This window comes from Gallus gallus, chromosome Z, assembly GCF_016699485.2.
Source record: "Gallus gallus isolate bGalGal1 chromosome Z, bGalGal1.mat.broiler.GRCg7b, whole genome shotgun sequence".
Lineage (NCBI taxonomy): Eukaryota > Metazoa > Chordata > Aves > Galliformes > Phasianidae > Gallus > Gallus gallus.
Window position 1 is genome coordinate 57,603,247 of NC_052572.1, and position 22,434 is coordinate 57,625,680.

The 22,434-nt window shown below is 36.4% G+C and overlaps 1 protein-coding gene across 2 annotated transcripts in view; it reads right to left on the reverse strand.

Annotated features, from left to right (window-relative positions):
• Positions 1-22,434, reverse strand: part of FBN2 (fibrillin 2) — a 163,879-nt gene that overhangs the window by 31,209 nt on the left and 110,236 nt on the right. For both annotated transcript variants that reach the window (XM_004949379.5, XM_424715.8), the window contains 15 exons: positions 20,638-20,763; positions 19,723-19,848; positions 19,259-19,381; positions 19,004-19,129; positions 17,339-17,464; positions 16,151-16,273; positions 14,660-14,782; positions 13,205-13,330; positions 10,734-10,856; positions 10,245-10,367; positions 4,793-4,954; positions 3,966-4,034; positions 3,181-3,306; positions 2,597-2,722; positions 1,818-1,970 (listed from right to left, as the gene is read on the reverse strand). In XM_004949379.5, coding sequence (XP_004949436.2) covers positions 1,818-1,970; positions 2,597-2,722; positions 3,181-3,306; positions 3,966-4,034; positions 4,793-4,954; positions 10,245-10,367; positions 10,734-10,856; positions 13,205-13,330; positions 14,660-14,782; positions 16,151-16,273; positions 17,339-17,464; positions 19,004-19,129; positions 19,259-19,381; positions 19,723-19,848; positions 20,638-20,763 — 1,881 coding nt within the window. The remainder of the gene's footprint in view (positions 1-1,817; positions 1,971-2,596; positions 2,723-3,180; positions 3,307-3,965; positions 4,035-4,792; positions 4,955-10,244; positions 10,368-10,733; positions 10,857-13,204; positions 13,331-14,659; positions 14,783-16,150; positions 16,274-17,338; positions 17,465-19,003; positions 19,130-19,258; positions 19,382-19,722; positions 19,849-20,637; positions 20,764-22,434) is intronic.

The following is a 22,434-nucleotide window of genomic DNA, read 5'->3' on the forward strand; positions in this document are numbered from 1 at the left end:
CAATTTTAAAGGAGAATTCTTTCCTCCGAGTGAGAATATTAACTGCATGAATCCCTGCAAGTATTTTGCTGCATTTTCTCATTGTGTTGTCATCATGATGACAATTTTATGGTACAGAAACAAATGACTGTGGGAAAGAATTTTATGAGCTCTCTGTGATAGCAAATAAGTATTTCCCTTCTTATTTTCATCTCCTAATCCTGACTGCAGTGAATACTCCTTCATTTTCCCTCCTACTTAAGAAAGGAATGGAAGAATGTGTTTTTCTTTTCAGTCCTATTTTCCTCCTCTTTACTTCTTGTGGGAGAAAATCTTCCCTAAATTATATGCTATTTCCCTTACATCACCAGAATATATCATGTGTAATGAAAGGAATATATTATTTACACTAACACCACAGATGATGCACCCACAAGAGGTATGGCTTTTGCAGCACTAGCTCAGTGCAAAGTCGATTAAATAGTAAAATGTATTTGTATAGAACAGGCTTAGGTTTTTTTTTTTGTTTTTTTTTGGTGCTCCTCTCCCCCTCCCTGCAGTCTAGGAAAGCTCTTTCTACAAATGTAAGAATCTTTTAATGAGGTCCAGGTGCTACTGTCAGGTTTCCAAGCTGGTAATTCTCTGACCAATGATTTTTCCTTGAAAGCTGAGCTTTCAAGGGTGATTTGTTCCAGGCAAGAGACTCCATAAAGACTAACTGAAAAAGAACTGAAAACCTTATTATTTTCACCCTATTTTGCAGAACAAAATTTTCACTTCCCTTAAGCGTGCTCTGCTTACTGAGCTTTTGCAAGTTGATCATCTTCAGTAGACATAATGTAAAAGCAACTAACAGGATCATGCTCAGACTTGAGACACAAATGAAAAATCTGGAAAGGTTAATAAACTTAAGTAATAAAACACAATCTTTCTCTTATGACAGAGATTAGAACTACCTGAATAAATTTATTCACCAGCAATTCAGTTACTGAATTATATTACCCTAAATTAATTATCCTGTAAGACTTATGAGGCAACAGACATCTTCACCCTAGTATTACTGTATGAAGACTGCTTTTCCAGAAACCTCAAGCAGACAGCTTTAGAGATGGGAGTTCTGTAATCATATATTCAGAGGACTTGCTTATGCCTCATATTTCAGTCTGGTGGTCTTACCTTCACAAACATAGATTTTTGACATATAGATATGTCTCAATGTAATTTTATGTCCATACAAGACCTGTGAAAGCCTCTGTATTTGTCAGAAAGATCGAGGCAACCATAGCATGCTCATTTATAGAGCCATTTTATAAAATCCTGACTCTTCATATCTCATCACAAAAAAGAAGTAAATAATTAAATCTAACTATAAGAAATACTTTTTAGTTACAGGGCTGACACACTCCTGCTGATGATGGAAAGGTCAGTCTGTATTTTCCAGGCCTTTTTACTTAGCTCCGTACAGGGAGACCTAACAGTATTTTTTGCCCTTCTCCTTGACCTCAGGGCAAGCTTAGAGGGAAAAATCTGCATATTCTTCCTAGATATTTTATTCAACCTGTGTGAATGACTGTTTCCCTGTAGAATTCAAGCTGTATTTTTCCGTTCAGTAGGGAGTGATACTTAAAGAATGGAAGAAATATTAATTCCTTTTCAGCACAGCCAGACTTAATCCAGCCAGTTAGAAGATGATAGAGTACTATCACTGTGCTTGGGAATGATGGCAAACGTGGGTTTTTTTTTCTGGCTGAAATATTAACTTTAGCTAATATGTCAAAGGAGCAGATGAGTAAAGTAAAAAAAAAAAAAAAAAACTGAATCATTATGGCAGCCTTTACCTGTTCCTGGAGTTGGACATGGTTCACACGGTTTGTTCCAGGCTTTCCCAACATTGTATGTGCAGCAGCACATCCTTTTGGTTACATTGAAGGGCAGTTCATTCTCACAGGTGGTTCCATTATAACTTCTGTAGCAAAAGCTTTTCCTCATGTCTAGATGTGAGTAAAGAATCATTTACAAAGTCAACAACAAACGGACTTAACTAAATATTAATACCACATGACCGAGGACTCTGGCTTCTGAATGGAACTCAAATATGTGCACAGATACATTTAAAAAGAATTTAAGGATTGCAGTCATCTGCTTTCCTTGTATTAGATAAATCTGAAATTTGTCATATTTTCAAGACAAATGGGTAAAAGCAATATTCCTGGGGAATCGGAAACAAACTGTAGATGCTTATTGGATCCAATTATGTATCAAACTCTATTATTGGAAATGGCTAGTGAAAATTTAAAAATATTTCTGAGTTCTATTAAATAACAAGACCACGAGAACACCAGCAGTTGTCTGGATCTCTTTTCAGGCTAAGACACTACATCCTGAGACTTAAAGGTAAGAAAAAGCAACATAAGAATTTAAATTAAAAAAAAAATAATGAATAACAACAAGTCTATTGCTATGAAGTTTCAGTTTTCTGTCAAGAGATTTCTAAGAGATTAGAAATGACCATGTCAAAAAGGAAAATTTAGAGCAGAGAATCTAATTCCAAAACTAGCTCTAATAAGCTATACATTAAAAAATAAACTAGTTCTAATAAAGATAATATTCTACATACCCATACAGTTATGTCCTCCATTGACTTGCATATATTCAGGAGGACAAATGCAGGTGTAGTTTCCCAGGGTATTGTAGCAGGTGCCAGGACCACAGACACCAGGATGTGCAACACACTCGTCAATATCTGCAAAATAGTTGAAAACACTATAGTTAACAAAGGGAAAGAGGACCAAGCCCTGGCGTGTATTTCTGAGAAATATATCTATAATAAACTATACTAATATAACAAAAATGCTGCATTTAAAGGCTAGCTTAGAAAGCACTGCTTAGATTTAGGTCAGTATGAGGAGCAATATAAAGCATTAAATTGAAAATCCAGAAGTCATTAACAGCCAGCTTACCTGTATACTACATACTGACTATATCTAGCTGAGATCTAGTGTACAGACATAAACGTTAGTAGATGCAAATGTTATATTTGAAACTTCATATTAATCCTACCAGCAACACCAAAGACATTTCAAGAGAAGATTTTACGTAGGAGTGAGGACACTATATCTACTTATGAATTTAAGACTAAAAGCAGTAGTGTTTTTCACCATAATTGAACTGTGAAAAAGAAGACCATTTCAAGGACTCAACCTTCACAGATTCTTGTCTCTTCACTGAGGTAGTAGCCTTTTGGACATTCACACTGGAAGCTGCCAAAAGTATTGATGCAATTTCCACCTTGGCAGAGACCTGGCAGCTCCTGACATTCATCAATGTCTAAAAACAAAGACAAAAAATTATTTTCAATCTATGAAAAAAAAAAAAAAAACCCAAGAGACTGAGAGTACTCCTCCGAAATTTTACAGATGTGTATATTTAGAGATTTGTAAATTTGTAGCCATGTGGACTTTGTTTGCTTCTAAATCACACTTTCCGTAAGCATGGATTTGATGCTCATTCTTTCTTATTTAACTATTTTTTTCTGGAGCACGTTTCAGCTTGATGAGCACATGGAATTCAACTTGCAGTACTGCCTACAGAAATTTGGCATCTAATTCCTCATTCCTGCATGATCATTGGAACTAGGGTTTTTTGTCCAATTAATGTATCCTGAAATTTATACTTTCAACTGATAAACCACAATTTTTGTAAAAGATTTATTCTTCTGTGGCCAATTTTTAAGGCCACACTTTTAATTCCAACTCAAGTAAGGAGGCACACAAAAGGTATGCATCCATTTATTTTCCTAGAGAAATGCTGGACTTCTTCACTGTTCTTTTACAATGCTCCTTTTCATTTTTGTACAACTTATATTAGTACAGGTTTGCTATTCAATAAATGGAACAACTTCTTCAATATATAGTTCTTGTATATAGCTCTCTAAAGATGGCACATTTTTCACTATTTACCTTCATAGTCACTTATGATGAACTCACCTTCTAAAATAATAGTAATGGGATTTGGTCTGAATCCTTCTCCTCCTGGACAAAGAGTATTGTACTCCGCTAAGGCATTGAAAGAGAGAGCATGTCAGTCATAAGAAGTATAAAATGCTAACAATAGAAACACACTATTTCATAAGTGTATTAATGATTCTCTTTCCCTACAGTCATTGGTTTTCTACCCTCCTTGGTCTACTCATGCAAACAAAACAAGTTTAAAAAATGAGATCAGTGTAAAATCAAGGTAATATTGGCAACTCTGCTTTAAACATTGTCATAACCTCAAATATTCTTATAGGCAAGTACAATGCTATTTCCTCTATACTGCGTCTCAATAAGGCATACATGCACACTGCTGAGTTTTTACCAGTTCTTTTAGTAGAATATGCCAGTATACATTAAAATTAGTTTTTTTACTATTTTGAGACTGTTAAGAGTAACAAGCATGACATCTCTTTTGCATTACCCATTCAAAGAATTTCAGATATCCACAAACTTGTTACGTATTATCGAATAACAGTTTTGAAGTTACTGGAGAGACTTAGAAATTGTTATGCAACAGTTACCAAAGCTCTCATTTGAGAGCTACCACCCTTCTCCAAACTAAAGCATTAGACTTTTTTTTTTTCCCCCTAACAGTGTGGAGCTGACAACTAAGAATTCCCAATAGATGTATGCAACATTCAGGTTCTTGAAGGAAACTGATTTCTTAAACAATAACCTAACAGCTATATAGCAGAAGATTTCAGATACATTTTATATTCCTTATTAGTATCTTCTATAATATGTGGGAGGGGGAGAGTAAGAGAACATTTCCTTACTGCTATTTACAGGGGGACATGTTTCACATGGGTTTCCCCAAGCCTTTCCCAGAGAGCAGCAGCATGAGGAACGACTGACTCCAACTCCAATTTCAGTATTGCAGGATAGGCTTCCATCCCCTCGTGGTCCATACTTCAGGTAGCAATTGCCAACACGATTATCTATATATAAAGCACATATGAGTACCGCTGTAGACAATGATGTGTGCAAAGCAATAGTACAAATTCATTTTAACATTCCATTTCTAGAAGAAGTCAGATAACACTTCTTTTAACTGTCACTGACAAGCTGGAAACACTCATGTACAGTTACTGATGTTGCGAGAGACAGCATGGAGAAAGGGCAGCTTCAGCTTCCTGAACATCCAGAGACCATTTTTAAATGTCTGCCTTTCAAAATCGCATGATTCCCTAATGTAGGACATCCACTATTTCCAATCTTTCAATCCAAAAAATAACAGAAACCTTGCTGCAGTTTACTGATTATATTTTTTTCCCTATTTTATGATTTTCACTAGACTTTATTTCATTTTTGTGGAATTTAGAAGAAGTTACCTAATTTTCTATGGAATTACAAAATAAAGTCCCATCTGCTGGAAGAGTTCTACTTGCCAATAAATTCTCCAATAACATTAGTATTGAAACAAATAATTTAGACTTTCAGTGAGTTCACTCAAATTACAACATTGTGATATAGATAACTGTTAGCATTGGTTGAATAAGCAGTGAGCCTATTAAGAGAAGTAAAACTATGAGTTCTCTTTCTACTGCCACTACTATCTCTTTGTGGCCAACGAATGGAAAGTAACTAACAGTGAGTAATAAATACAAGGAATGAGAAGTCAGCCAAATATTATAGTATTTCTTACTGTAATCAAATAAGAGGGACACAAAATTCCTCTAAGATAATGTTATAATTTTAAAGATCCTAGCTACAAACTAACTTGATATCAAGAGTTACCTACAAAGAAGCATAGAAACATATTTGACAAGAAAAGGAGATATCTGTTGTATAAGGGTCATACTTGTATTTTTACAATTCTTGTTAATGGTATGAGTAAGAAACATGTAAATGAATTTTTGAATGGCTTCCCAAATGTATATTTTACAAGTAATTACCACATTTTTAATTTACCACTTGCCTCATGCTATAGTCTTAGCATTTTCTACATGAAGTGAGATGAACAAAGCCTGATAAACGTGCATCAATTATCATTTCAAAACCTTTGAAGTTTAACAAGTATCTTTTCTAAAATTTTCCTGAGGCTCCATACATATCTATTAAAAAAATTGCAAAGGAAACTTTCTGAATTGATAGGAATAACTTGATCTCAAGATCTTCAGTTAATTAAATGTAGACACAGTAATTCACACGAACTTTGAAAGTGAACATTTCTTTCAAACACTATTTAAATCAATTAATAGATCTTTCAGCTTTCCCAATAGTTTATATTTAAGCATTAATAGACAAATTCAGGTGTATCTTTCTGTACAGTTTTAATTGCATATAGTAACAGATGACAAAAAATAAGTACATTCCTGGGCACAAGGCATTCTACAACAAATGTCAGTATCTAAACATAAATGATCACTGCTGTAAAATGCTCAGTTAAGGGTTGAATGGAAGAGACATACTTATTCTGTACTTCTGGGCCTCTGATGGTAAGAGAAGCAGGCTATCTTTATCTCTCTAGGAGCAAGAGACCAGACTTATCTGAAATTACTGATCAACATATGAAGAGTGGAAGAACATTTTTACTTTTTAAAATTAAATTTATTACCCTACTCTTTTATTTACTATCAGATTCCTGGTAATAAATACAAGTTTTACAATCTGCTAAGGCTGAAAAAAAGGCATATCCTGTTGCTGTCATTATGGACTTCAGTTGAAACAATCCAAACACAGTTATTCTCGGAACACCTACATCCTCCTCCATTTGTGACAGCACAAAACATCTGCCTTTTTAAGAGAAGCCAAGAAGAGATTTGGCTTCATTCTTCTTTTGAGAAGTGTTAATAATAATAAAAAAAAAGAGTATCTGGAACATGGCTCCAGCCAATGCACCACAGGTCCATTATGAGCAATGGGAGATGATAGTCCTTGGAAAGAGGGCAGACAGTGGAATTCTCTAGGCAGAGGATCTACACTGAGTTCATAAAGGGTTTTAGGTTTCAGTTTACTACTCATATGAATTGCCTTGACAAGGCACCATGTTCTTTTTTTGCCAAGGATAATATTTCTGCTCCTTCCGAGAGGAAAAATTCCATTTTTGCTCAAGCGTGCAAGAGATAGTTACGATTGAAGAGAACCAGAAGTGCTATTCTTTGACATTTCTGGAACACTTCTTTTTGCAAAACTTTTTCATTTCTAAAGAAAGAAATCTTCGTTTTTCTTGGTAATGCCTGTTACGGACTGTGTTTTTTTTCCAAGTGACTACAGTCTTGGAGTGAAAATTGGGTAAGGCTTGACAGTTGCAAATGAAACAAACTTCATCATTAGTGAAGTTGTAATTTGGACTTGCAGTTTTGAGACAATAAATAACCCCAAGTGAACTGAACTTCAGTTCTTCCCTGCTTGGATTGGCTAAGTCAGTAAAGCAGACACATCCAAACTATACAACCTCCGGAACAAGAAGTAGTATGGCTGCATTGGAATTGGAATGGCAAACGTCTCAGTGTTTCCTTTTCCTGTGTTAATCTGTTTAACTCTCTAGAAATATTACTAGTAAGAAATGCTGATGAAAGAAAAAATATAAAAACCTAACAGCATTTATAATCACATAAAATAGTATAACTAAGATGTCTTTATCTGCACTTGATGCCCTCATCTCTTAAAGAGCACTACCATGTCATTCCATGGCGTAGGACTTCTTTTATCTTACTCTGATGATACTTCAAGGGAACCAGAGGCTTTGGATGCCCCTATTTAAAACACAAACTGAATGTTCAGTGTTTTCTGCACTTCATCATTAAATCAGGCTGTAGAGAGATTGAAAATGTGCATCTGAGGGTCACAACTCGTTCTGTATACATGCAAGAGGATTTCAGCTCTGTCACCATCTGAAACTGAACTTAAAAACATGCTTGCTCTACTCTTCTGTAAAGGCAGTCATTGAAGAACTAAAGTTGGGAACACCGAGGAAAAGGAGAGAGTAGAAGACTCTTTCAGTGCCACAGAGAGAGGCCTAGTAGTGTTTCCATAGGATAGAAATAATGAAGGGACAGTATTTCTTTCACTTAGTTCTTAAACATCTTTTCAATCAGAAAGGTAGGGCTTGCTTTCTCACTTGTGATTTTAAAGTTGCTAGATTTACCCTAGAGGAAAGAGGTTCCCTTCCAGCTGTGAAGTGTTTCCTTGTGGAACTACAGGACCCCTACTGAAGATGTCACTAGGATAATTGGTTCCAAAGTAGAGTTACAACTCCTTTTTTTAGCAAAACAGATTAGCTAGCTAGATTAGCTAGCAGTAGGATAATTCATTCTCATGAGTTTCTTCAGAGATTATTCAAGTCATTTGATGATAATTCAGGGCTTGTGTATTGATTACACACAGTCTCAGGCTGTAGAAAAAAATGAGGACCTTAGTTAAATGCTGAAGAAGGTGAGACCCAGAGGCAGACTACTTAAATTGAATCAACAGATGAGCAAAGCTAAGTTTGAGTCAAACGGCAACTGAAGAAAAAAGATAATAAGGCAGGTATTTTAAAAAGAGTCTCTAGGAGATAGATATGGAAAATTCTAGTTCAATGGGAATAGATTACAAATACTCTCTTCCTCTCCTAAAATTTCAGGATAAATTTTTTTGAAAAAACCATAGAAATGACCATTAAAGATCATCTAGTCCATCTCCTCTGCAATGAACAGGGACATCCACAACTAGTTCAGGCTGCCCAGGGCCTGATCCAGACTTGCCTTGAAAGTCTTCAGGGACAAAGGGATGGAGCTTCTGCCACATCTCTACGCAATCTGTTCCAGTGCCTCACCACCCCCACTGTAAAATACGTTTTCCTTATATCTAATGTACCCTCTATAAGCTTGAAATCATTTCATCTTGTTCAATCAGTACATATCCTGCTAAAGAGCCTGTCCTCTTCTTTCCTGTAGCTCCCCTTAAGATACTGAAAGGCCGTTATCAGGTCACCTCGCAGCCTTCTCTTCTGCAGGCTGAACAGCCTCAGCTCTCTCAGCCTGTCCTCATAGGATAGGTGCTCCATCCCTTGGGGCCCTCCTCTGGACATGCTCCAACAGGTCCATGCCTCTCCTATACTGAGGACTCCACATTTGGGTGCAGTACTCCAAGTGAGGTCTCACCAGCACAGAGCAGGGGGGCAGGATCACCTCCCTCGCCCTGCTGGCCATGCTGCTTTTGCTGCAGTCCAGAATATGTTTGGTCTCCTTGGTTGCAAGGGCACATTGCTGGCTTATGTCTAGCTTCCCATCCACCAGTATTCCCAGGTCCTTTTCAGTAGGGCTGCGCTCTACCTTTCATCCCCCAGCTTGCACTGATAGTGGGTCTTGCCTCATCCCAGGTGCAAGACCTTGCATTTGGCTTTGTTGAACCGCATGAGGTTCACATAGGCCCACTGCTTAAGACTGCCTAGGTTCCTCTGGATGCCATCCTGTCCCTCTGGTGTGTTGACTGCAGCCCACAGCTTGGTTTCGTCAGCAAACTTGCTGAAGGTGTACCTGACTCCACTGTCAATGTCATTATTGAAGATATTAATGAGTATTGGTCCCAGCACTGACCTCTGGGGCACAGCACTCATTACTGATCTCCGTCCAGACATTGAGCCGTTGACTCTTTGGGTCAAAATTGGTCAACACTGTGAACATCTCAAAGAGGACTTACATCCAGGATGTAGCAACGCAACATAATGTGGTGGTTTTAGTGGTGCCATAATGTGGTGGCAAATAAATATTATTGTAAATAATCAGAAAGTGGAAGGAGTTGTAATTACCAATTTAAGCAAAATTGAGTTCCTGAGGTATGAAAATAAAACCGCTGTTTTCCAAATAAAATGCTAAAAGGCTTTTCCAGGATCACATGACAGTCCTATATCAAGTGAAAAATGTAATGAAAGTGGAAAATGTAATGAAAGTTCACATTATGTATGTACTAAGCCAGAGAGAACTACATAAACTCAGTAGGAGCAGCACTGGAATAGGCTCCCCAGGGATGTGGTGCTCAGAGACATGATTTAGCGTTGGGTTGTTAGAGTTAGGGTAGTATGGTTAGGCTGTGGTTGGACTTGATCTTTAAGGTCTTTTCCAACTGAGCGATTCTATGATTCTATGATGATTTTTGTATCTTGCTATCCTCGCATGCATTAGAACAGTCACTCTGCCATTGAACAGAGGCCAAAACTACTACTGTTTGATATATCTAGTATCCATGCAACACATGATTATTAATTTATTTCTATAGTAATACTTCAGGGTAGCTTTTACTTACCCACACAACCCACTCCAGTAGGATTCAGCTGGAAATCTGGAGGACAATTACATTCGTATCTTCCAGGAGTATTTACACAAAGACCATTAACACAGTTAATGGGATCAGCACATTCATCAATATCTGAAATAGGAAGGCTACATTTATAAATCCATTCACTAGATGGAAAGAAGAAACATTTTACATTTTTAAGGCAAAACAAGCAGGAAAATTTCAAATGCAAGTTACTGCTAAATGAAACTGAAGGAAAAAACTATTAATTCTTCAAACAATTTTGTGTTAATAATTTTTGTACTGTTGCATATTTAAGAAGCAATTGTTTTATTCCATTCTTAAATAACTTCAAAGCATGCGATTAGCAGGGAAAAAACTGCATTTGTACTGTTGCAAGAGAATACTATGCATGTTTTGTGAACCCTTGTTTCAATTAACTTGGTGTAATTAAAAAATGTTTTAGTTTTAACACACATATGCACAGATGAAAAATACCTGTACAGTTTCCCCCACTTCTATCTAGTTCGTAGCCATCATCACAGATGCAATGAAACATTCCTGGTAGATTATTACAGGTACCAAATACACATATATTCTGGAAGGAACATTCATCGATATCTGAAGGAATATATTAAAAACAGAAAGTTACATATGATTACCTCATTAGTATTTACAATAGTGTACTACACTGCAAAACGTAAATGGAGATACGTGTAACTTCTGAGTTGAAAGCAACTGACATAGGAAAAAAAATCCACAGGCACTGTCTGATAGTAAGATTCCTAAGCAGCCAAAATCAAGCAACATTGCAAAGGGCTCTAGCAGCTCTAGCATGACCTTGTGAGCTATTTTTAGCAAAGACAGCCAGGAAAGCAGAAAGCATTTATATAATTTTACAAAGTGTTGCTAAATCTTCATTTGGGATCCTGGATACAGTACTCTGTTCAAGAGTGATGAGCTAAAACTGGAAGACATGTAACAAAGGAATATTAAAATGATCAGAGTAACAAAATGTTGATAAACGACGCATGCCTGCCTTAGCCAAAGGTTTAGAAGTGATATAATGCCTCTTTACAAGACTATAAGAGATTAAGTAACTTTCTGGGAGGGAGAAGTGAGAAAGAAGGGATTCATTTTTAAGGGAAAATGAAATCTAAGAATATATGTTTAGTATCCAACAGATCTCTATTAATTTAAACTGGAAATTAAAGGAAGATTTCTAAGTACTGTTGAGATTACAGAATTGAGATGACCTCCAAATTAGGTCAAGAACAGAATTAGTGTTAAGATAAAACTTAGCAAAGGTACAGAAAAGACAATGTCATTGATAAGCTAATATATGAACACCTCAAGGGATTTCTGATGAAATTAAATCAATTATTTATATTACAATTATTGCACTAAATCCAGGATTTGGATTTTATCCACTGATTGAAGAAATTAGTGAAGAAGTCACCTTATCAAAGCACAAATCGATATACTATTTTTTCCTTTCTTTCCCTATTTCTTTCCTTCTTTTCTTTCTTTCTTTCTTTCTTTCTTTCTTTCTTTCTTTCTTTCTTTCTTTCTTTCTTTCTTTCTTTCTTCCTTTCTTCCTTTCTTCCTTTCTTTCTTTCTTCCTTTCTTCCTTTCTTCCTTTCTTCCTTTCTTCCTTTCTTCCTTTCTTCCTTTCTTCCTTTCTTCCTTCTTTTCTTCCTTCCTTTCTTCCTTCCTTTCTTCCTTCCTTTCTTTCTTTCTTCCTTTCTTCCTTCCTTTCTTTCTTCCTTCCTTTCTTTCCTCCTTTCTTCCTTTCCTCCTTTCTTTCTTCCTTTCTTTCCTTCTTTCTTTCCTTCTTTCTGTAGAATGCTAAAGTATTCAGCATTGATACAATTTAGTTCTCAAATTGTATAGATTAACCTATTTAACACTTTCAGACTTCTATTGGAATCACAATAATATTCTAAGATTTTTTCCAGAATCTTCAATTTCTTTTTCAGTGAACCATTGTGAGCCATCTGAAAAGCCAAAATTTCATGACCTGCTGTCCCAAGAATTAGAATATATAGTTTTTGAAATACTGATTACATAGTATGTATTTGGGGATTTTTGTTAGAACATTGGTTTAATTATGAATTGGCAACTGAGCTGCACTGAGAAATTCACTAAATAGGGCAATCAATAATACGTTGTAATTATAGTAGATCTAATTAGAACAATTGAGTAGCTAATTTTTCAGAATTATGGCAGAAGTTGCATTTGTACATGTACTCCTCAATATGTGGATGTGCCAAATTATGGACTGAATTTTAAAGACTACATTTTGGAGTCTGTTTTAAATATCTCAACATGAATTTTAATTTTCTTTGACGTTAAAAGTTTTATACCATTACAAAATAAATAAACTGACAAGCTTCGGAGCATTAGTTATAAAGAACTTCTCTAATATACAATTTTCACATTAACCTGAAAAAGGTTGCAAAAACACAACAGGGAATAGAAACTGAACAGGGTTAGAGAGAGAATGACTTCTGTGCTTCAGATGATCTGCTACAGTACTGAGGGTGAAAGGATGACAATTGAAAAATCTCCAGGATGCATTTTAAGGAGTGTTACAGACTTGTCAAGTATAGCGGTGATTTGCCCACTCTAAATTTTCTGAAAAAAAATTAAAAATGAAGTCACTTAGGAAATACGACCTTCATTAAGTAAACACATTAAAGAGAACAGTGATTAATGTAGGACTTTAAGCATACTAATCACTCTCAACAAAACAAACAATAGTCATGAATTCCAAAACTACAGAGCCAAACTCCACTCAGATTTTTGGAGAACAACCAGGAAAACTTCCTCACTTGAAGAAATCACTTTTATATGTCAAGTTCATGCTGTGTATTCTGCTTCCAGGTGGAGGTTCTTCCAGCAATTCTTGTTGCTTTATAACTGCTAATCCAAACTCAGAAAATAAATCTGAAGTACTGGTGGCTTACCTTGGCATGACTTGCTGTCCGAGGCAGGAGTGAATCCCATCTCACACTCACAACGGTATGCACCAGGGACATTCAAACACTGTCCATTTTCACACAGATTAATATTTTCTGCACACTCATCAACATCTGTGGGAGACAGAAACTTTCTTCAAAATAAAATCCTTCAAAATACAAAGAATTTTATTGTACCACTCAACATTGCTGAGTACTGCTGATATAAAATATTTCATTCATATTACAAGTTATCTTCAGATAACTTGTAAGAATAAAGAAAAGCAAATCTAATGTAATTTCTAAATTGACTTCTTTTACTCAGCTAAGGGTCTTTTTTCATTATCAGAATTTAAATTTTTGTAATAATGCAAGGTTTTCAGTTCAGTACTATTAGCTTTGATAAATAAGTTGAATGTTTTGCTTACAAAGTCAAAACTTTGTTTTTTGTTTTATATCGCTATGTTAGTTGAACATAAACATTTTTTGTACTCATTACTTTAAGCACTGCTTCTTTAAAATGGTGTGACTCACCACTGTAATATTTCCATCAGCTATAAAAAGCATGAAGGCAAGGGAAGGCATTCAACACTGCAGTCATTGTAAGTGCTCAACAATTTGTCAGAGATGCTTCCAATTGTTCAAACAAAATTTAATAAGGTTTCTTCATTTTATTAATCAACGTCTACAATCCTAATTTTTAAATAACAAATCTGAGATGTACTGCATTAATAATATGTTTTAAAGTTAACCACAGACTTGAAACACAAATAAATAAAATTTGAAGATTATATTTCTGAAATCAAAAACTCCCAATGCCAATCAGAAGACTTTATATTTAAGGTGTACATTTATTTTTGGTCTAAAACCAGTTAGCTAATAATAAATGCATTCATACTAATTTCTTTGTATTTTACTATTGTTGAGATGCACTCCTTCAAACCTCCAATTTGCTGACTACATGCAGAGCATATTAGAACTCTAGAGCACAGAAATAATTGCATCTTCCACTTCAAGTGATAAAACACAGTAACTCAATGCCTAGCCAGTTATGTTTTACAAAAAAAAAAAAAAAAAAAATCCTTACAATTTATATAATTCTTTAAATTTAGGGTTACTTTGAAACACTGTGCCAAACAGTGTTCGCTGTTAATAGCAAACAGCTACTAATGAATTTAAGTTCAGGGATAACAAAGTTTTTCAACTATTTTTGAAAGAGCAAATGCCTATTTGCTGTGGTGGAAGAAGCACAGGAAGTTCACTCAACAAATAGTCCCAGTGTATTTAGTTTGGCATGCACACCTAAACAGAAGTCAGCCACCTTTGTGAGCATTTATTCAGGAGATGGGAGGAACACTGATTTTAAAAGATACTCCAGTGTGTTTGGGCTTGAGCCTAATTTTGCTAAGCTTCCACACAACAGAAACCACCAGAGACAAATCAGCTTTCACAGAAACTACATACCAGAGCAAGTAAATCCATCCCCTGTGAATCCCTCAGCACAGGCACAGCGGTATGACCCTGGGGTGTTAACACACTGAGCATTCACACTGCACTGGTGTGTTCCATTAGAACATTCATCAAGATCTGCACATCAGGCAAAAAAATTACAAGCATTAATACAGAAGACAGAATACTTGCATGTAACTATCAAGCTAAAAAAGCACAGAACATCCTATCAATTGATGGAATTCAGTTGATTCATTACTGTAAATGTTGACACCATTACTTCGATGTTGATATCCCATTAAAAAACTTGGAATCAATGTGACTTATAAAAAAACAAAGACAACATAATAAAGCAAAGATGGTGAAGTCAAAATCTGACACACATTTGATGACTCTTCTCAGTTATGAGAACATAAAGGCAGCCTAACCTTATGGAAGTCAATGCAAGCTTTCTTATCAATTTAGGTGTCACTTCGGATTAAAAAAAAAAAAAAAAAAAAAAGGCAAAAAAGGCCAGGGGGAGAAAGAAAAAGACAACTGTCCTGACCTAATGAGCAATTACAGCTTAATTTAATGATAGTGGTCATCTAGATGCATGACATGTGAGTCAGAAACAAGTATCACACTATAACAGATACTACAGCATATCTGACAGTGACTTTGACATTCTGCCTTGCCCATCAGTGGCTGTAGAGGGGTCTCCTGGAAGAACATTCTGTATTCAGCAGCTATTTTAACTACAACGATGCTGTCAGAATTTTTTTCTAAATCCCTTCAAGTAGGACTTTTTATTTGCCTAGTAGAACTTCACAAATTTTTATTATATGATAACAATAAAATCCATAGAGCCTTTCTTTTTTTTCTCAGATGTAGCTTTAGAATCCACAGTAAAATGTCATAATACAGTATTTTATCTTTCATTCATTATACTAATAAAGTCTAATTCGTATGTGAAACTCTGATTCCACAGTTTCCAAAACGTTCTTCAAAAAAAGAGATAAATTTTACAAAAGTTAAAAGCAAAGGCAAGGAGATATGATTTGGCTGCAGCAGCCCAGCAAAAGTAGAATCAGGTTTCCCATATGCTGAATCTAATTTGCTTTATATTAGGCCTATCAACTACCTGTAGCATAGGATTAATACAAAAAAGCTGCATTAAGTAACAGAAATAGTATCTTACTGGCAGGAAATCACAAAACAAACTCAGCGATATTTTTGACTGAATTTTGTATTTTGCACATTTCAGACATTTCATACTAACTTTGTAAAATACCTATTTAATTCAGTAGGATGTTACACAGGCAGGCTTCTGAGAAAAAAAAAAAAAACAAAAAACCTCCAAAAACCCTAATCCCTGAAACCTAAGAATCTTCTATGCTCATCTAATCACAGAGGGCAGCTGAGAGAAAAATAATTATTTGCTTCTAATGAGGTATCCATAGTTCCACTGCATACTTCATTAAAATAACAAGAAAGAGAGAAAACCTTAGTTATCTATATACTTACCAATACATTTAATGCCATTTCCAAACCATCCCTCTCTGCAAGTGCATTTAAAACTTCCTGGTACATTGACACATGAGGCATGCATGTCACAGTTGTGAGCACCAATTTCACACTCATCCACATCTACAAGCACAAAATAAACTATCAATATTTACAGTCAGGAGCACCAGAATATTACACAGATGCTCTTAGATGTTGCTCATTCCCAGTGTGCAGTTCTACAATATTTTAAAAAACAAGACTTCAAAACCATATAATAATTCAAACAAATGGCTTTGAATTATAATTTAATAATAGCGATATTTTTATTTTCAATTGTACTTTTAATATGCTTTTAATATGTTCCTTGTAAGCATGAAAAAATCAGTTTGATTTTATACAGCTGCATTTTAGTGTAAAATTAAAGCTGTCTTACAGACTTAATAAATATGCTTATATGTCTAACAGATTAGACCTTTGGGTGAGCAGGCACATTTTAGTTATAGAAATTATTTTACTTATAAAAAAGATACAGAATAAATTCCTAAGTGTAAAATTATGAGAGGAACTCTGTCAACCTTCCTAGAAAACCAATTTTGGAAGAACTTAGCTTGCCTCAACAGAGTTGATCCAGTCTGCAAAGGAAAATATATTATTACAGGAAGTTACATGGTTTGAAATTGAACTACTTGATTCTTGAAAATTTGTTAGCATGGGATAAAGGAAGGCATTTAGTTTCCTTCTTACACAATCACTTTCTTTTTCATTCTTTTCTTCTACTGTTTTCCCTTTTGATCTTTTTCTTAGACTCCTGGGTCATTTCCTGCAGCTGTAGTTGACACATGAGTTCATCCCTTAAGTATGCATGGCAAATAGTTCATATAGTATACTTTAAGACAAATGCAGATGCACCTGGTCAGCCTAAGTTCCACACCATAGATATTCCCCTAGTTTACACAAGAACAAGGTTTGCCTTTAAAACTGCCATTACCTACAAGGCCTCTTCAACCACACTGATACTGGTCAAGGAGTACACCTTTTTGAACTCCTGGAAACATGCTGACACATACAAAAGTTAGACTCCTACACTTACTGTTATGAAGAAACAAAAACCTTGCTTGCATGTGAACACACCTGGGCATTTATTTTACCTTAAAGCCAACTAAGATATGTATACATCATGACATATATGTTGGAAATTTACTTTACCTGTGCATCCAGTAGTTCCTTTCTTGACTGAATATCCTAGCTGGCAGTGACAAATGAAGGAACCTTTAGTGTTCTCACACTCCCCAAACATACAAATGTTGGAATTCAAATCACATTCATTCACATCTGTAAGTGCACATAAATTTATTATTAGTTAAATGCTGCTGTCACCTAAAAGCACACTTTTTCATTTTGGAAAGCTATTGTTGTGGTAAAAATGTCAGAAGCACGCTAGGAGATGCTATTGACTCCTTTGAGAGTAAAGAGGGTTTGCAAAAAAATCTTGGCAAATTAAAGGGCTGGGCATGAAGTTTAAGAACAGCAACTGACAGATTCTGCACCTGTGACAGGTTAACTCTAGCTATACATACAGATGGAGAGGACAAGAGGTGGATAGCAGCCCTGCAGAAAGGGATCAAGGTGTTCTGCCTGATGGCAAGCCATCACGAGGCAATAAAAATGCCCTGGAGACCAACGGGCCAACTGTATCCTGGGGTGCAGCAGGCCCAGTGCTGCCACTGGGTGAGGGGAGGGGCTGTGCCTTCTGCTCTGTGCTGTGTGGCCTTATCTCCAGCACTGCCTGCAGGTTGGCTGCCACAGTGGAGGAAGGGCATCAAGCTCTTACAGAGCATCCAAAGGAGGGCCATGAAAATGGTGAAGAGTCTGAACGGCAAGGTGTGTGAGGAGCAGCTGAGGTCCCTAGGAATGCTCAGCCCAGGGCAGAGGAGCTGAGGGGAGCCCTCATGGCAGCTGCAGCTCCTCACAGGGAACAGAGGGCAGTGCTGAGCTCTGCTCTCTTTGACAGCAAGAGGGCCTGAGGGAACAGCATGGAGCTATGTTAGGGGAGGCGTAGCTGAGGGTCAGGGAAAGGGTCTGCATCAGAGGGCCGTGGGTATAGAACGGGATGCACAGGGCAGTGGGCATGGCCCTGGAGCCCAAAGAGTGTTTGGACAGCGCCCTCAGATAGAGGGTTTGGATTTTGGGTGGTACTGTGTGGAGCCAGGGGTCAGACTCAATGACCCTTGTGGGTCCCTTTTAACCCGGGATACTTTGTAATTCTAGAACTTCTTTGATCAGCATTACACAGTATAACTTCTCCTCAGTGTGTCTGTGTGCACCTGTTTAAGATGACTATTGAAAGGTTTAATGGACAGATGTTCTCAAAATATTATTTAAGTAACATAGCCCAGTGCATCTTAAAATAAATGAAACATTATATGTAAAAGGTGGTGGCTTCACATAAGCACCAAAACAAACTAAACATGTTAATTTAAACCGAAGTAATACTTCTATTTTCATTTTCTTTATAGTCACTCATGATAACTTTCTGTAGTTGCGAGCATGAGCTAAAATATTTAAAAGGGACATAATAAAATGCTGGGGCACCCAAACATTGTCTTCTCAGTCATAGTGCTCTAGAGAAATCCCACAATTTTGATTAAATCAATCCTATTTTTGGAATTACAGAACTTGACTCATGCCTAGAGTTTTTTTAATATTTCTTATACCCTTCCTGACAGCAGTAAGAAAGACCTACACGTCTTTTGTTTCCTACAATTCATGTAGCATTCCAAAACCTTTTTTCAAGGATTCAGCAGAAAATCCCAAAATGTTAGCTGTACAGTTTTTAGACTTGCATTACCTTCAGTGCATACAGATACTTACCAATACAAGTTTTCATGTCCATAGAAGCCATAAATCCATCATAACAGAGACAGCGATACTCCCCTGGAATGTTACTACATTGCCCTCCATCACATATATCTGGATTGTTTTCACATTCATCAATATCTGAAATAAAAGTAGAAAATAGTTCACTCACACTGGTGCAGACTTACATATGATCATATTCATATTGGCTCAAATGCTGTAACTTTCAATACATTTTAAATGAAATCCAATAAAGATATTAAAACATACCCGCACACGTCCTGACATCTGGCATTAGAGCATAACCATCACTGCAGCTACATTCGTAGCTGCCCTCTGAGTTGGTGCAGTGGGTGTCACAGCCACCATTCATTATCATACATTCATCAATATCTGGGGAAGCAACATTAGTTACAGTAAGTCCACTTTTATAAGGAAAAGTCACCACCTCTTGCAATTTTACTTAGGATATGAACAAGTTTACCATTAATGATTCTGGTTTTCAGTTCTTACACTGCACTCTCCTGATTTACATTTTGTTCAACCTTTTGTCTTTCAACTGCATTTTCATATGTGGGAGCAAGTAGCTACTTTTAGTTGTTGCTTTTCTTCAAATTTATTACTAGGGATGTTAAAACAAGTGCAAAAGACAACATATGGAATGTAGTATGAAAGCCCTATGAAATAATATACATGGCAGTAAAAACATACAGCTGAAGGTATGTAGCACTTGCCTACGCAGCCTTGTCTGTCAGCCGTGGCTTGGTATCCAGAGTTACAGGAACACTGGTATGTTCCAACCATGTTCACACAGTTGCCATTTCTGCAGAGATTGTCACTTAGTGAGCATTCATTTACATCTGGAAAAGAAGTGTTTATTTTGATTACTTGCTAGCCAGAATGCATACTATAACTTCTCAAATGCCAGAGAAAGAGGATAAAGAATAATATTTCAAAACAATAGAATTCAAACATGTTCAATTTCTTGTTCTCTTTATTTTCCAGTTCAAGGTATGGACCTCTGTATAGCAGGTCTAGGGATCAAATATAGCGTGCACAGTGACCAAATGTTTATTTTCTTCACTTCTTGTCTGTGAATATTAACAGCAGCACATGCTGAATACTGACCCTCAGAAAGTGCATGGTACTCCAACTTGCAGGAGTTTAAGCCAACTCATGCAGTGACTATGCATCAAACACAGCAACCAAACAGGCAACCCGCTTTACAGCTTTTAGTTTTTTCCCCCCAGCTTTTTAGTAAATTATGTGCAAAAAAGCAGAGCTGCATTTCACTACGGGGACAAAAAAACTTTTTGTTGTTGTAGGAACAAGGTTCACTACGTACTTTTATGTCTTTCAATTGAAAGTTGTTAACATGAGCAGTACAGTCCTTTGAGTTCCTTAATAATCTGTAGAGGCCTGGTAAAATAACTCACTTTGAAGTCAACAGTGCCACAGGCATTGGAGTTTTTTTATGGGGTCTGCTATAAGGTTTTAATTCGAAGGAATTCATTTTATTTGAAGGTATTCCAAGGAAGATAAAGAATCCATACACAGTATTCTGCAGTCACATCCTTACCAGTAACACACCGCACAAAATATTGCCCTTTTCAGAAAGCTGAAGACTATTACTCTTAGTGGAAACTCACCAATGCATTCCTCACGTGATGGTGACAGTTCATGTCCCACAGGACAGTCACACTGAAAACTCCCTTCTGTGTTCACACACATGCCACCTCTACATAGCAGAGGGTTGCGTTCGCATTCATCAATATCTGAAAATAAATCATGAGAAGTAAGCATAAATTCACTACTAAGGAGCAAAAAAATAAAAATAAGAATAAATAAAAAAATAATAAAAAAAGGGAAAGGCTGTCGTCAGAGCTTGCAAGTGTCAAGTTCAGGAGTTCACAAATGAAACAACAGTTTAATTCAAGCAACGCTACTCCTTTCCTCATTCTGTGTAACAGGGTAAACAAAATACTATAGATTACTAAACTCTAAATTAAGTTGAATTTATTTTATTTTCTTGGGGAAAAACACATCATTCATAATTACTTATTCTAAGAGAAACAAGAAACAAGAAAAGAAAGCATCTGTTTGAGTGGTCACTATTTTGATCAAAGTGTTATCATGATGAATTTTTCAAAAAGTGCTTCTTAATTCAACCAGATACTTATTTATGCATGCATTGAAATTGTTGTCCATGAATTGCAATTAATGGGGACATGCATGCTAACTTTTAACTAAACTGCCATTCAGTTTGAGAGCTACTGTTTATATGGATATGGGGCAGAGAAATATACATTCTACAACTTACAATGTAAACTGAGCATTTAACTCTCAGACTTGATAAATGCAGCCAAGGCTACAGACAAAGAATTACAACGAAAAGACATCTATGACTGCAGGATGCGGTCTTGCTTTTGGGCTCCCAGGAAGAACTGCAAATAGCCTTCTTTGAAATGGGAGACTTTCATTCAAATAGGTAAACTAGTGTCACATTTTGTTAGCCTGAGAGATTAGCTAAGGCATCACAGGATTTTGCAAGTTATTCATATTAAGGGAGAAGCTGACTGATGACAGAATCCAACTTCTTTCTTGATATACTCCTGTTTGGATAATCCTCAAAGTTCCAAGATGTTTTGACTCAGAATTACTCCTTCCTTTTCTTAGTTTCTGCAAAAGGTCCTCAAGAAGTATTTTTTCTTATTTTTTTCACTCTCTGTTTATTAATCTGACATCTCAGTTCCCCATGTCTGTCTTACAGAAAACAAATAGTATTCACTCTCTGCATTCGTACCTTGTCTCTCCTGAAGGTTTACATGGTTTAGCTTCCTTGTTATGTTAACCTGTAATTCAGGCAATGACTTTTTGGTGATTCTTGGTGTCTTCAAGCATCACAGCATACAGGAAATCATGTACAGGTGACAAAAGGCCTGCATGGGGGCCATAGGACCACATATTTAAGGTCAGTTGGAAGCACAAAAAGCAGGGACAGGTGATCTGTGAAGAATACTGAGGCCCTGCTTGAGTACGCAGGGATTCCATCACAGTTTGACCCTGGCAAGGGTCAGTATGAAAATAAAAAGAAAGTCTTCCACAAGTATATCATTGGCAAAAGGAAGATAAGAGAAAATATGGACTCAATGCTGAATGAAGAAAAGGAATTGTGGACACTGGACATCTGGCAGAAGGTATATATTTGTCTGGATGAGGTGCTGTGAGATATGGTTTAGTGGCTGTGGTAGTAATGGTGATAGGAAGATGGTTAGACTAGATATCTTGCAGGTCCTTTCCAACCTTGCAATTCTATGGTTCCACGATTCTATGATTCTACTCAAAACTGTCTTTGCCTACATCCTCCCCTGTAAGTATTTGCTTTCAGGAATCTGAGACCTAAAATCAGTGCTAAAGTCTGAAACAAGGAAGACTTACTCTTGGTG